Source organism: Phasianus colchicus, chromosome 19 (genome assembly GCF_987193195.1).
Source record: "Phasianus colchicus chromosome 19, bPhaCol1.hap1.1, whole genome shotgun sequence".
NCBI lineage: Eukaryota > Metazoa > Chordata > Aves > Galliformes > Phasianidae > Phasianus > Phasianus colchicus.
Window position 1 is genome coordinate 3,034,134 of NC_143454.1, and position 14,579 is coordinate 3,048,712.

Below are 14,579 nucleotides of genomic sequence, written 5' to 3' on the forward strand. Positions count from 1 at the left end.
TGTTTCGAAGTACATCTCATGAAGGGCTCTGAACATCTGGTGCTGAGGGCAAGGCTGGGTTTCACTTTGTTGGCTTTTTGTGTGTGTGTGTACCTATAGAAACAGTAAGCTTTCACAGCTTCCACCAGGACCCATGCTTGGTGGCTTCTATTCTCTTCCTTCCAAGCCCAAAGAAACATCTCTAAGCATTCAAACTGTGTCAGTGAGGAGCCAGTCAGTAAACAAGAATCTCTGTGATAAAAGCCCTGGGAACTGAGCTGCTTCTCACCTGCCAGTGAGGTCAAACAGAAACACTTTGTTCTGAGATTGCTGGGCTTGATTTTTTATTTTTTTAGTTTCCTTACTGGAGGTCAGTTGCACTCCCCTCGATGATGTGCTGTGTATAGAAGACTTTTCACCCCAATCTTTGGCCATTCAGAAACAACAGGCAGCCTCACAGGACCCTGTACACAGTTCTTAGTGCAGGAAACATCCAAAAGCCAAAACAGCAACTGCCATCTCATCAGACTGGTCCTCTTCTCTACTCTGCTCATCCCACATCATGCAATGGTACAACACCAGAAAAATGTCCTGAACACTTACAGTCTGATATGGGAGTCCAGAGGTTAAAATGACCCTTCCCTCCTGCCTGGCAATCTGGAAAAAAACAACAAAACAAAAGTACAAATCGTAAGGAACGTGGGCTGCAGCTGACACTGGATTCAATCAAAACAGAGAACATGAACTGGTGACATGGGCTCTTTCTCTGCATGTGGATGTGCACTTGCCAAGAGGATCTGGGTCCGGTTCAGCGAGATGCTTCTGACAGCAACAGCAGCTTAAGGTACGGCTCGCTCAGCACACGTCCCCTCCCTGCCAACCCCCGCCTGTCTCACATGTGCTGGAACAGCTACTTGTGCATCTGCATTGCAGATGGTGCAGGGAACGGATCCACCTTGAAATAATCCTATCAGAAAGTGTTCTTTCTTTCTTTTCTTTTCTTTCTTTCTTTTTTTTTTTTTTTAACTGCCTTAACCCAGACCACCTCTGTTTCCCCAGTGAGGTTCACAAAGAAGCAAGCAGTTCTGCTCCCATAGAAATACACAGGTGAGAAAGGAAAAACACTCTCTGCAGGTAATCCCAGCAAAATCACCGAAGTACCATTGTATGCATCTGTGATCTTCACAGACATTCACAGAACTACGCTCACTCCACCCCTCAGAGATAAGATGGTGCTATTTTCCCAGCAGCCCACAGGCAGATATACAGCAATTCTGCATCCTTTTGAGGCTACCAAGAACATCTCCGTGAGAGCTTGTCCCTTCCTGGTTGCAATTCTGTGCTTTTATCAGAGGCCTGGTCCTTCATTATCCACACTCGCAACCTTTGCAATGGAGTGAGAGAAACACACAGATGGTTTGGTGCCAAAAGAAGATACTAAATCTGGAACTGCAGTTCTTCACAGAGATGAAAGTGTGGCTGATCCCTGTATGATGAAATGACATTGCTCCCTCCCACCCCTTCGTCCTCTCCTCTAACAGAGGAATCATTTCGCCTCCATAGGAATACAAGGGTTCCCATGTGAACCAGCACTGCTGCTCTGCTGGTGCTGACAAGAGATTGGCACTTGGAGTAGGCATGACATTTTCTCTTTTCTGGCTTCCATTCTGCTGGAAGCCCTCGTGTTTTTCACTGTTTCCAGATGTGTGTCACGGAGGTCTCTCTTCTGGATCTGCCTCAGAAGCTCTCTCTGGATCACTGTGTAACCCTGGCAGAGGGATACGTTGGGGATCTGAGCCTTGATGCACTTCCCAGGCAGTCTGACAGCAAAGTACAGCCAGGGAACACCAACGAATAACAGACCGAGATGTTACAAACTCTGCCTTCGACAGCTCTTCTCTTAAGATCCACCTGATCCACAGCAACATGAAACAAGGCTGAGAATGCTCCCAAGGCACCAATTCCCCTTGCAGTAAAAGCAGCAATCATTTTGTTCCTATCCTGACCTTTCAGGTAGCCTCTTTCTTCCTTTCTTATATGAAGTCACTGCTTTGGCTGCCAATTCTGCACTGAGAAAGCAATTGGCAACAACTTCTAAAGCATCATCCTGCAGGCAAAATTACTGTATTTCTTTCAAAATCAACCCTCTCTCACAAGTAAAGGAAAAAAAAACTCTAGGAACAGGAACTTTGGAGCAGAGACGGCCCTTGCTGCACATGGTGCTGCTACAAGCGGCCTGGCTTACAGAATGGCCCTGCCAACAAATCACCCTCAAGGCACATCAGCAAGAGAAGGCCATTAATGCAAAGGCAAAACTCCACCACAGTGATTCGCCGACATGTGAAGGGAGATAGGAAATTCCCTCAGACCCATGTGTGCTTCAGGATAAGTCTGAGGATTTCACAGCTGAACGCTCCATTCTGACTTCCTGCATTCAGGGTTAATTAGTTCAAGCTTGATAAATCCCCTTATCTAAATGGCTCTGCAGAGTACGAGCAAAGAACATCAAATAAAAAGGAGAAAAGCAGTGACTCTTCCAGCATGTTTTTCTGCTTCTGGGACAATCACTGGGAGAAGCAGGCAGAGCCAGAAAATGCATGTGATAGCACACATCTGACTGCAACCACAGAAGATACATGATGGAGAAAAGAGCACAATTCCTTCTCTTCCCCTGAAAGAAGTCATGAAGTTCAGCACTGGGAGACGTATGATTGGTGCTCACATCCACTGCTTGGTTTCCATCATTGCTCACAAGCTTGGATGAATGCCAATGGGTGCCATTTTTTCCACATGGAGGAACGCAATTCCACACTTTTGCTCCATACATGCTTGTATATGAGACAGCAATTTTTCAGACTACCCCTCTGCTGTCAGCTATCACACGGAAACAGAATTTAATGGAACATCAGTGGGAAGGTTCAACCTCTGCTGTCATCCCACCAACATGTGCCTCTGTTGTCATGGACCAGCACAGAAAAAGAAGAGGCATTACTTTCAGAGCAGCTGTTGTATGAAAAAAGACAGTATCAGCTCAGACTGTCAGGATGAAAAGCACTCCCTAATAACTTGGAATTACTACTTAGCCCTGTCTGTTCAGCTCACTTTCATCTCACAGGGGTGAATGAGCACAGTGAATTACTACTACAGGACAGATCTGGAAGGGCAACAACAGACAGAATAGGGCAGGGACAGATCCCATGTTTTGAAGCCAGCACCAGCAACAGAAAAATTTGTGATAACCTAAAGGATCCTGAACTAAGGCCAAAGAAGGTTTCAAAAACCAGCACAGCAAAGCCATAGATTTGTAATTTAAAGATAGGAGAAACTGCTTGAGACTGCTGCCAAGCCCCTGCATGACACGTGTTGGACGAAGCGATGTGTCCTAGAAGAGGCAAACTGCAAGCACTCCCACACAAGGTAGCAGTGCAGGAAAAGCTGTGACCCCCTGCAGTGGCAGAGGCCCAGCAGTGCCAAGGATCTACTTTAAAGTGGCTCACAAACCTCAACCCAACCCTGACATCCCTGACCTGCAATGTGAGGCTCTCAAAATACAGTACCCCAGACAGTTAACTTAATAATCATGAATGCTCAGCCCAGCGCTGCAGGACACTTGCTGTACTGCTGGTGTTTTAACCCTAGCCTTCTCCTCAGCATTCCTGAAAGTCACAAATGGCAAAGAGTAGGCTGTGATTTTGTAACATGGCCTTAAGCGCTGGATTAATCCATAAAGCCAGCTTTGTTTCTTAATGCAGACAACACTTGTATCTAAGTCTCCAAAGAAATTCTCTTTCTGCTGACCCAACATCAAAAGCTAAGACTTGATCTCCAAAGCAGAACAGAAGTCTGAAAGCTTTGTTGGTTCCCCATCTGCCCTCAGTGAATTCACTCTGCATGCTGGTGGGGAGGCAGAAGACCAGCAAACCCCAACCACGTGATTACATCAAAACTATGGAGAAAGACGTTCAAAACGAGACAAGATGAGAGATTAGATTCCATCATCACATGAAGCTCTGCTAATGGCAGTGTTAGAGGTCCCTTTGTGTCTCCAAACCAGACCAGGCACACGTTGCTCTCCCTGCTCCATGTAGAAGTCTCCTCTTTGACTCGTTGGGTCACCACGAGGTTTGGGGACTACACGTAATGTTGTGAAGGAACTTTCTGCCCCATGGCAGCAGCAGGAATCTGGTTCTACCAGCCTTTGGAAAACTATTGCACCTCAAAAGATACCACGTTTGCCTCGGTGTGTGGGTTACTCTTAGAGATGAAGATGGTTTTGAGGACAGCCCATTAAAAAAACTGAACAAAATTCACAACTCAGCTGAAGGGGCTTTGAGATTCCATCAAGCCTCTTATTGCTATCGTATGCATTAATCTAAAAAAATAAAAATCAGCAGCTGCCTAAGCACACATTGACAAGCCTCAGCGCAATCTACAAAGCTATCAGGCTTTCAAGTTTGATCTCAGATAATAGAAGGTGAAGGACAAGACCCATCTGCCTACCAATACTGGAAGTCACTTTGATTCTCATAACTGCCTCACTTATGAGAACAACACGTAGCAAATGTCAGGAGTGTTTGGTGCAAGGAGATGTGTAACACAGCTGACAAATCATTTTCATGAAATGACTTTAATGAAGAACAAAGACCAACTCTATGCACACTCGTGTTCCCTATGGCACTAGCTTGAGACTGTGTGGGACAACATTCAGACTGCCTATCTTGTGTTTGGTGACCAGGATCCAAGCCTTTATCCTGGCCTTTGCAAAAACATTTGCTGCTTTTTGAGTGTACAGTGGTCAGCATGCACCATTTATTAAACCAAGACTGCTAGATATAAAGCAGGATGGGAGGAGCCTATTTTTATCTTTGATTATCCAAGCACAGATCAAAGGCTCTGCAATACGGTAACACTCCAAGGCTTTTGATAGTGACAGGATGTTTGTGTGGTCACCATAGAGAAAGCAATGTAAAACATCCTGTCCATAGCACGATAAGGTATCAGGATGAGAAGTGGAGACGGGGCTCTGGGGGGAGGCAGTGAGAACCAGTTTGTTTAAACTTTTGCAATTTTGGCAGAGACGAGATATTAATTATTTCTGCAGAAGTTAGAGCTTGCCCAGTATTCAGGCCAAAAAGACATCTGAAGAGGAAACATCCTGTGCACCAGGCCGGGTGATCAGCGTGCATTTGATAGCAGCACACTGTGTGGGCTGGATATCTCCATTTCTGGCATAGTAGAAATATGCCTGAAATGAAGAAGCATGCATCTCTCCTCTGAAAGGCAGAGGGTCAAAGTAGTTATGGGAGTCCAGATCAATGTTTGCTGTCCTCACGCATGTTAGAGACTCTTCCTTACCCAAACACGTCAGTGCAATTTGGGCTGATCACCTCTGAGACATTTCACAACTGGCAGCCAGCTAGAAGTCACACTGCTCTTTATTATGGAAATGTTTCCGTTCACAATGAACACTCATCTTTTGATTATGTTTCTCCTTGATTGACCCGGGCACAAGGCAGGCAAATACCTTCCATGTAAGTCCAATCTGGAGTCCATTAGAAACCGAAGTGAATTTTGGCTTCTGTTCTCTGATCACTGACCAGTTGCCAAAGAACCAACCTGCTGCTGCCCTATCAAAGTCACATCTTTTTACTGTTCATAGTCCTCTAATGACTTGAAGCATCCCAGCTGTCAACAACTTGGATGCCCAGAGGAGGGCAACAAAGCTGGCAATATAGCTGGGAGGTGTGTGCTGAGACACTTCGATCTTCTGGTCTGAGGAAGAGGCCAAGAGATGACCTCACTGCTCTCTACAGTGTCCCAAGGAGAGGAAGTGCAGAAGGAGTCTCTTCTCTGAATAGCCATTGACAAGATGCACAAGAACAGCATAAAGCTGCACCAGGGAGGTTCAGACTGGAGATCAGAAAAATTTCTTTATTGTGAAGATGGTCAAACACTGGGACAGGCTTCCTAGAGTGGTGGTTGGTGCCCCAGGCCTGTCAATGTTCAAGAAGCATTTGGATAATGTCCTCATTGATATGCTTTAACTTTTGGTCAGCCCCAAAGATGTTGGGTAGCTGGGCTTAATGATCTCTGAACATCCAACTGAACTACTGTATTCTATTCTGTTCCATTCCATCAAAACACAGACTTGTAAAAGATTTGAGTTCAAGCACACTCTGCTCACTTCCTTCCTCCTGGAAATGGAGCACCAAGCCCACATACTCTTGCAGGGACTACCAAATTCCAGTTGCCACACAGCACAGCTTCTTGGGCTGAACCAGAGAGCTGGGACTCAGCACAAGTGCTTGCAGCTCCTGCGAGTGACTAAGTAATTCAGTAAGCTGCTCCAAGAAGTGCAGGCGGGAGCTATAAACACACACACACCACTGACCTCAGCAGCTTTCCTATGGTCATCCTCATTCTCCAGCATCCGGACGTCCACACCAAGGCAGCGGAGGTAGCGCCCAAGGCCTTGCAGCATGTTATCACAGACCACGCTGAACTCTTTTGGGGAGATGGGGGCAGGGGGACGTGAGAGCTCTTTGCCAGATCCTCTGCATTGCTACAGAAAAGCAAGAGATCTGTAAGCAGCAGAGAAGAAGGTTGATTGCCACCATGCCTGCTTTGCCTCCCTGCATCCTCCCACCGTGACAAACCCAGCTGTCCCCTTTATGTGTTACAGCTGCCCCTGCACCCTGCAGCACCCCCAGCTCCTCCTTCATGTCCTTTCTTCAACAACCACCTCCAGCCTGAGCAGAAGGCAGCACACGGTGGGGCTAATTTGGGACAACCCACAGATACCTGGTCACCCAAAGCAAAGATCTGCAGCCTTTCCCTTGAGAAATGCCACCTTGGCCTCTGTGCTTTACACAGACAGAAATCTATCTTCCACACTGCTGTCCCCCTACCAAATTAGACTGCAGTCAATATAGATGTGCTAAGGTTATTCTGTAGGAAGGAGATCTGACAGACAGGGAGAAACAGGTAGACAAAGCAGTCATGTTGGCCTTGTTATCTTCGGAAGTTTAAAAATAGGCAGTGCCTGAATTCTGTTTATTTTATTTCAAATTGCTGCTGGGGGAGTTCCTGCAGTTGGAGACTTTGTCTCTGGGAGGCTCCCACTACAATGCACGGAGAAGGGAAGTTAATAAGGAGCCTCCAGGGTTCAGCATTGCCTTCAGAAACTTGAATCTGCTGGTATGACAGAAGGGCACAGCCCCCATCTGTGCAGGGCTATGATTCTGTGATTCTATGCTATCCTTGCAGCATTTCAGATTAGTTTTGCAGTAGCTGACCCAGCCCTGGAAACACAGTGGAGCACCATTCAGACACACCTAGGCTGACTTTGAAAACCAGCTCAGGCCCCAGGGCTCAATTTGTGTGATGCTGCACTCCCAGAAGCTGCTACGTGCAATGAAGGTTCTGCAGCACTGCGTGGAGAGCTGGGCTGTCCCCAGCTCCTGGAAGGACCCTGATGAACACATCCTCAGGCATCGGGGTGCTGTGATAACAGATCAAGTTGGCCCTTCAGTGTTGACGTAGTCGGAAAATACTTAAGCATGTGGTGCTGCCTCTCTTCCAACAGATGTAGAGGAGCAGCAGCTGGCTCTTAGTTGTGTTTATTCAATGGCTAACTATGCCATATGTAGCTTTTTTCTCATGTTTCATCCCAGCAGAACGCAAAAGGCTTCTAAAGCAGAATAGTATCATTAGTCCCACTTTGGATAGTGGATAGGAAACACTGAGAGCTTGGAGTCAGGCAGGATGCAGGCAGGAGAAGTCTGCTTTTCTGAGTCCTAGTCCGGGTTTTACCAACTACCTCTTGGTTAATAAATCTGACTGTACAGAATACAAAGATGACCCAGGAGTTCACAAGGTAATTCAAGCCTGAAGTATTCACTTTTCCCATCCCTGCAGCAGCCAGTCAGGTATGTTGTAATGCACAATACTCCCATGAACACAGAGCCCAAGGAATTAGCAAACTACTGAGCAACTTTGCACATCACTATCTTAATAATGGGGTATTGCAGATTTACACATTTGATAAGGAGAATACTGGAAAGGTAGCTGTGATCAAGAGTATCTCTGACCAACCATGGACAGCAAACCTCTCTAGAGTCTGCTGACTGCCACGAGCCCACATCTGTGACATCGGGAAGAGGATACCATGTATGATAAAGCTGGAAGACTACTGTCCACTCCTGATCTTTCAAGCTGAGTCACATGAGGCTGTGACTGGGAAACCAAAACACATCAAAAAAGACTTTAAGTCCCTTAGGAATATATTGAAGGGATCGGGAGCACAGGTAGCATTCTGCTTGGTCCTCCTAGCTGGAGACTGGGATCTGGGCAGAAGGAGAACAGACCAGTTGAATGAATGGATGTGCGGATGTCCAGGGCTTTGGGTTCCATGACCTGGGATGTACCTTCAAATGACTGTGAATGCTGACATTGGATGGGATGCAACTCACCAGGAGGGGCAAGAATATGCTGGGCAGCAAGCTGGTTGGGCTTATTACCAGGGCTTGAAGCTAGATTTGACAAGGGAAGGGGATGAACTGCTGAGTGACAAAGAAAAGCCAGGGAATACAGTCACCTTAGGAATTAACTGGGGAAAACCTCAGATTTGTCCCAGAGGATTTTGGGAGGGTTTCTTCAGACTTGGAGAAGGCTGAGGTACTTAACGAGTTCTTTGCCTCAGTCTTCATTGGCAGCCAGGCTTCCCGTGCCTCTCGTGCCCCTGAATCTCTAGGCAGGGGTCAGGGAAGCAAAATCCCTCCCACTGTAAGAGCAGAGGAAGTCTGAGACTACCTCACGAGGCAGAACATATACAAGTCTATGAGGCTGGATGACGTGTATCCCGGGATCCTGAAGGAACTGGCTGATGTGGTTGCTGAACTGCACTCCGTCATATTTGAAAAGTCATGGCTGTCAGGTGAAGTTCCCAGGGACTGGAAGAGAAAAAGGGAAACATCACTCCATCTAAACATGAGCCAGCAGTGTGCCTGGGTGGCCAAGAAGGCCAATGGCATCCTGGCTTGTATCAGAAGTAGTGTGACCAGCAGGAGTAGGGAAGTAATTGTTCCCCTGTACTCAGCTCTGGTGAGGCCACACCTTGAGTACTGTGTCCAGTTCTGGGCCCCTCACTGCAAGAAAGACATTGAGGCCTTGGAGCGTGTTCAAAGAAGGGCAACAAAGCTGTGAGGGGTCTGGAGCACAGGATTTATGAGCAGCGGCTGAGGGAGCTGGGATTGTTCAGTCTGGAGAAGAGGAGGCTCAGGGGAGACCTTATTGCTCTCCATAACTACCTGAAGGGAGGTTGTAGTGAGCTGGGGGTCGGCCTCTTCTCCCATATAACTGGTGATAGGACTAGAGGGAATGGTTTCAAGCTGCGCCAGGGAAGATTCAGGCTGGATATTAGGAAATACTACTCTGAAAGAGTGGTCAGGCACTGGAATGGGCTGCCCAGGGAGGTGGTGGAATCCCCTTCCCTGGAGGTGTTCAAGGAACGTTTGGATGTTGTGTTGAGGGATATGGTTTAGTGAGAACCATTGGTGATAGGTGGATGGTTGGACTGGATGATCTTATAGGTCTTTTCCAACCTCAGTGATTCTGTGATTCTGTGATTTATAAGAAACGAAGAAAGAAAGACCTGAGGAAATACAGGCTGGAGCGCCTTGCCTCTGTGCCTGAAAAGACCATGGATCAGATCCTCCTGGAAGAGATGTTAAGGCACATGCATGATAAGTAGGTGATCTGAGACAGTCAGCATGGCTTCAGCAATGGCAGATTTCTGGTGACCTTCTATGATGGAGTGATGGCACTGGTAGGCAAAGGGAGGACAACTGATGCCAACAACCCGGACTCACAAGGCCTTCGCTATGGTCCCACACCACATCCTTATCTCTAAACTGGAGAGAGATGGATTTGAATGGTGGAATAAAGAACTGGGTGGATATTCGTAGCCAGAGGGTTGTGGCCAGCAGCTCTATGTCCAGGTGGAGGTCGGTGATGAGTGGTGTCCCCCAGGGGTCCACCTTTGAACCAGTGCTCTTGAACATTTTTATCAGTGACACAGACAATGGGATTGAGTGCACTCTCAGCAAGTTTGCAGATGACACAAAGCTGAGTGATGCAGCTGATGTAACAGATGGAAGGGATGCCATCCAGATAGACCTGGACAAGCTTGACAAGTGGGCCCACGTAAACTGAATGAGGTTCAACAAGGCCAAGTGTGAGGTACTGCACTTGAGCTGGGGCAATGTCAGATATGAGTACAGATGGGAGAAGAACTTGAGAGCAGCCCTGCAGAGAAGGACTTGGGGGTCCTGGTGGACAAAGAGCTGGACACGAGCAGCAGTGTGCGCTCGCAGCCCGGAAGGCCAGCAGCACCCTGGGCTGCACCCACAGAGGGCTGGCAGCGGGCAGGGAGGGGATTGTCCCCCTCTGCTCTGCCCTCGTGAGGCCCCATCTGGAGTACTGCGTCCAGGCCTGGGGCCCCAGCACAGGAAAGACGTGGGGCTGTTGGAGCGGGGCCAGAGGAGGCCACGAGGAACGCAGAGGGCTGCAGCACCTCTGCTGCAAAGACGGGCTGAGGAGCTGGGGGTGCTCAGACTGGAGGAGAGGAGGCTCTAGAAAGACCACATTGTGGCCTTCCAGTAGCTGAAGGGGGATTATAATCAGGAAGGGGAGCAACTTTTTACACAGTCGTATACTGACAGGACAAAGGTGGAATGGCTTTAAATGAAGAGGGGAAATTTAGTTAGATGTTAGGAAGAAATGTTATCAGAGGCCTGGCAGTGCTGCCCCAAGAAGCTATGGATGTCCATCCCTGGACGCATTCAGTGCCAGGCTGGATGGGGGCCTGGACAGCCTGATACAGTGTTTGACAACCGGACCATGGCAGGGGTGTTGGAACTGTATAGGCTTCAAGGTTCCTTCCAAAGTAAGCCATTCAATGATCCTATGAGTCTACAGAAGGTAATACTGAATTCACATTTGAGACTATTTGGAAAGAGACACAGACCAGTGAGTCTTGTCTGTTAATAAACAAATCTTGCTTCCTGCAAATGTTCTCATAGGTGCATAAACAATCAGATGTCTGCATTTTGAAAGTAAAACTTTGTTACTAAGAGAGAAGGACAAGTCATGTTCCAAAATATTTCAGCATTCACATTGCTACAAGTTGCTAACTGAGTTTTAAAGTTCGGCCACAACGTACATTGCAGGGGGGAGGACAGATCCAGAGTGTGCAGTGGTGGGCTGGGGGCCAGACACAAACCATCAGCAGAAAGACTTTTTGATGAATTGTTTTTAATTTAGCAGACTTTTACTGCAGATGCAATAAAGGGGGTATTACCATTATGAAACCAAAGTGCAGAAGTTCAGTTAAAGGCAAAAGTAAGGAAGCCAGAGTTTTGAAACCTGATTAATGCAACACCTAGGCTACAGAATTCAAACCCACATCAATGAGGAAACACAGAAGAAGCATTTCTACCAGCAAAGTGAGCTGGATTATGCCACACAGATCTGCACCAAGGACAATTTTGCAAGGACAAATAAAGCTAGAACTGCAGGGAAAGCCAAATTAAGGCATGCAAAGGAGGAAATACATCTTAGCTGTAAAGGGGAGGAGCAAGGAAGATATTTGCTGCAATAGTCCTGAGAACAGACTACAACCAGGCATGCCAGGCATAGCTAATATTATGACTGAGAGACAAAGCAACATATGATTTACAGGGGTCTTGAGCAACATGCAGCTCTTTGAAGCTGTTTACAAACCTGTCCAGAAGGTGACGGTACCTCTTGTTTATTCAGCTGCTTCTTTGCCCTGGGTTTTACACTTGGTTTTCTCACCAGACTTTCAGACAGGTCTGAACTCAGACCAAAGCTTTCTGGATTCTTACACAGTTTCTCGTAGACCTCCAGCAAGCAGTATGCATCTGAAGCTGAAAAAAATCAGAATATGAGCATCAGCTGGATTCACTCAAAAGTCAAATAGACTTCCCAATGCAAGGGAGAGTCTTCATCTTTGTAAATTCCACTTACTAATATTATACCCTGTACTCTTTTACTGCACAATCACAAAATAAATGCAGAGCAACCGAAAAAGTGACAGCCCTCTGTTACTGCTGCTCTAACGTAATGCAAATTGCAGTGTGCCTGCTTAAGCCACCAGGTACAATAGCTTTAGCCAAACCATTTTACTCTCCATTGTTCCCAAGAAGTGGTTTGCCCATGGTTTATTACGGCAGCTCAGCTATGGGAAGGCAACTTCCCCATTAGATGCAATATCTTAAAATGTAATAAGTGAGTTGTTTGCAATCACCTGCCCACACGCACTGCCATGCGGCCTCTGCTCCGTGCAATGGGAGCCAAGTCTCCAAGCCAGTTTTACAAGTCTTGGTGATTAACTTTTGTGGGAACTGTGTCAACTTCAAGGATAGCTGAGCTGAACAAAGGGCTGGTTTGCTTCAGCAGGCTGTCCTTTGATGCCTCAGGAAAAGATTTAGACTCAGACTTCTGACTCTGGGGTAATCAGCACTAAATGCCACCGTTGCCTCCACAGCACAGATTCTGTGCTACAGTCTCTGACACCACGTCTATTCACTTTTAACCCTGCTCTAACAAGCGCTTCACTATGACAAATGAACACAGCATTTGTTTCCCAGAAAGGCTGTGAAATGAGGCAGAAGGAAGTGGACTTTCTTCCTTTCATTTACTGAGAGGAGTTTCCACTGAGATGATGTTTCATCAGACAGAATCTGCAAAGCACAGGAATTCCTTCATAAGGGAAATAATGAATCACTGGGCAGTTTAAACTTCAACCATTAAAACCACGTCCACAAAAGGACAAACAGAACATGTGCTGGATTCTCCACACAGGAATGAATCTCCATTTGCCGCTTAATGATTTTACTGGTGACAGACAACAGACAAACACGGCCTCCAAGGGACAAATGCACCTTGAGGCAGTCAGTGAGCAGACCTGCATAGAGGATCTGTTCCTCCCGCAGTGGTCGTTTCTCCCAGTTAGACATCTGCTCTGTTTTATCTAGTGGTTTTCCCAGGACGTGTTGCACCAGGAGGCTGAGCCCTTTCTCCGGCTGCCTGAGCCCTTCATCCTCACAGCTCTGCTCTGGGGACAGTGCATCGACCTTCAGGCTGCCCTTCTTCCAGTCAATGGGGCTCTTTTGCAGCTGATGGAAGGAGAAGGATACAAAACATGTGGTTATAAAACAAATCCTACAACACCTCCTGTTTCGGTGGGTGGGGACACACAGCAACCCTATCATTTTTATATCTTGCCCGGCACACTGAATCCCATTGTCGCAGACAAGAGCTGGGATGGCATTAGGTATATAAAGCATCTGATTATTTGCTTAACAAATGCATTTGCTGGAAAGAAATCCTTCCTTCCCGGGAAGGAAAAAATGTGCATTGTCTGACAACATTGCATCCCAGCAGCAGGGCTGTGACTGAGGCTCTCTGGAGGTCTGCAGGGGAGGCAGCCGCATTAAAGGCTGCTGAGCACCAAATCAATAAGAGCACAGCAGTGGTTCAGCACCTTTCTCCTCCTGGATCCAGAGAAAGGTCTTCCTGCAACACAGTGAGCAACAGCCCTTCTGAAGTTGCCACTTCTCGATAAAAATGAGCCAATAGTTTTTGCAGGTACTTCAGACACCACTGCACTGCCCAGGTTAAGCTATCCATCCCAAATACCTGGGTCCTCCCCAACCTGAAGTCTTAAACGTCCTCTGCAAATTTTACCCATTAAAGCGGTTGTCCTTAAGAACTCTGCAGATTGCTAAGAACTGCTGTGTGCTAACCATGGACATCTGTATCTCAGCTGAACAGACATTCCTGTGCTGAACTCACCTGCGGCTCCGTGTTCAAAAACTTTCCCCTAGTTGAATGGAGCGATGTCTCCATTTGGTTCCATTTTTTCATAGCTCGTACAAAGTCTATAAAGGTTATTAGTATATCAAGCACTAACTTTTTAGTTGATGAAAACTAAACGCTTCTGTGTTTTGCTACAGAATCAGATTTCCCTTGAAGGTCAGAAACAGAAAAGGTCTATTCACTCCCTTAGCCATCTCCCTGCCAGTACAGGATACAAAAACACAGAGCTGTGAAATCATGCCAGTTATCTACCAGCGCGGGCAGATGACACAATTTGCCCTATTTTCAAGTGTTAATCCTTACCAGTTTGTCTATTGTGAGTAGGTCCACTATGCTTTGTGACTGCTTATCCATGCCTTTCAAAGTAGAGCATGTGGCTGCAAGACTGCTAAGGTCTCCAGACATCCCATAACCTGGAAAGGAAAAAAATAATCACATGATTAGCAAAACTCAAATTATGGCTAACATGCTGCAGCTTTGTCTAGTTTGAAGACAAAATGTTAATGATATATATAAACTTTGGTAGAAAGTCTGTTCAGATAGAGAACGTTGCAGACTTCCAATCTTGTTCCTGAGATAGAACAAGTGGATGAAAAGCGCTGAGTTTAAGCTTAGTTTTGTTAAAATCTGCTAGATCAGGGAAAGGTGAACAGAATAAACTTCATAACCCTTTAGCCTCTATGAACTTCAGAGGGAGG

At 46.7% G+C, this 14,579-nt stretch overlaps 1 protein-coding gene across 27 annotated transcripts in view; it reads right to left on the minus strand.

The window, feature by feature from the left end:
- Positions 1-14,579, minus strand: part of EXD3 (exonuclease 3'-5' domain containing 3) — a 247,190-nt gene that overhangs the window by 101,637 nt on the left and 130,974 nt on the right. For 26 of the 27 annotated variants that reach the window (XM_031601473.2, XM_090121060.1, XM_090121057.1 and 23 more), the window contains 5 exons: positions 14,185-14,294; positions 12,968-13,178; positions 11,761-11,927; positions 6,371-6,541; positions 583-636 (listed from right to left, as the gene is read on the minus strand). In XM_031601473.2, coding sequence (XP_031457333.1) covers positions 583-636; positions 6,371-6,541; positions 11,761-11,927; positions 12,968-13,178; positions 14,185-14,294 — 713 coding nt within the window. The remainder of the gene's footprint in view (positions 1-582; positions 637-6,370; positions 6,542-11,760; positions 11,928-12,967; positions 13,179-14,184; positions 14,295-14,579) is intronic. The other variant, XM_090121056.1, reaches the window with a different exon arrangement.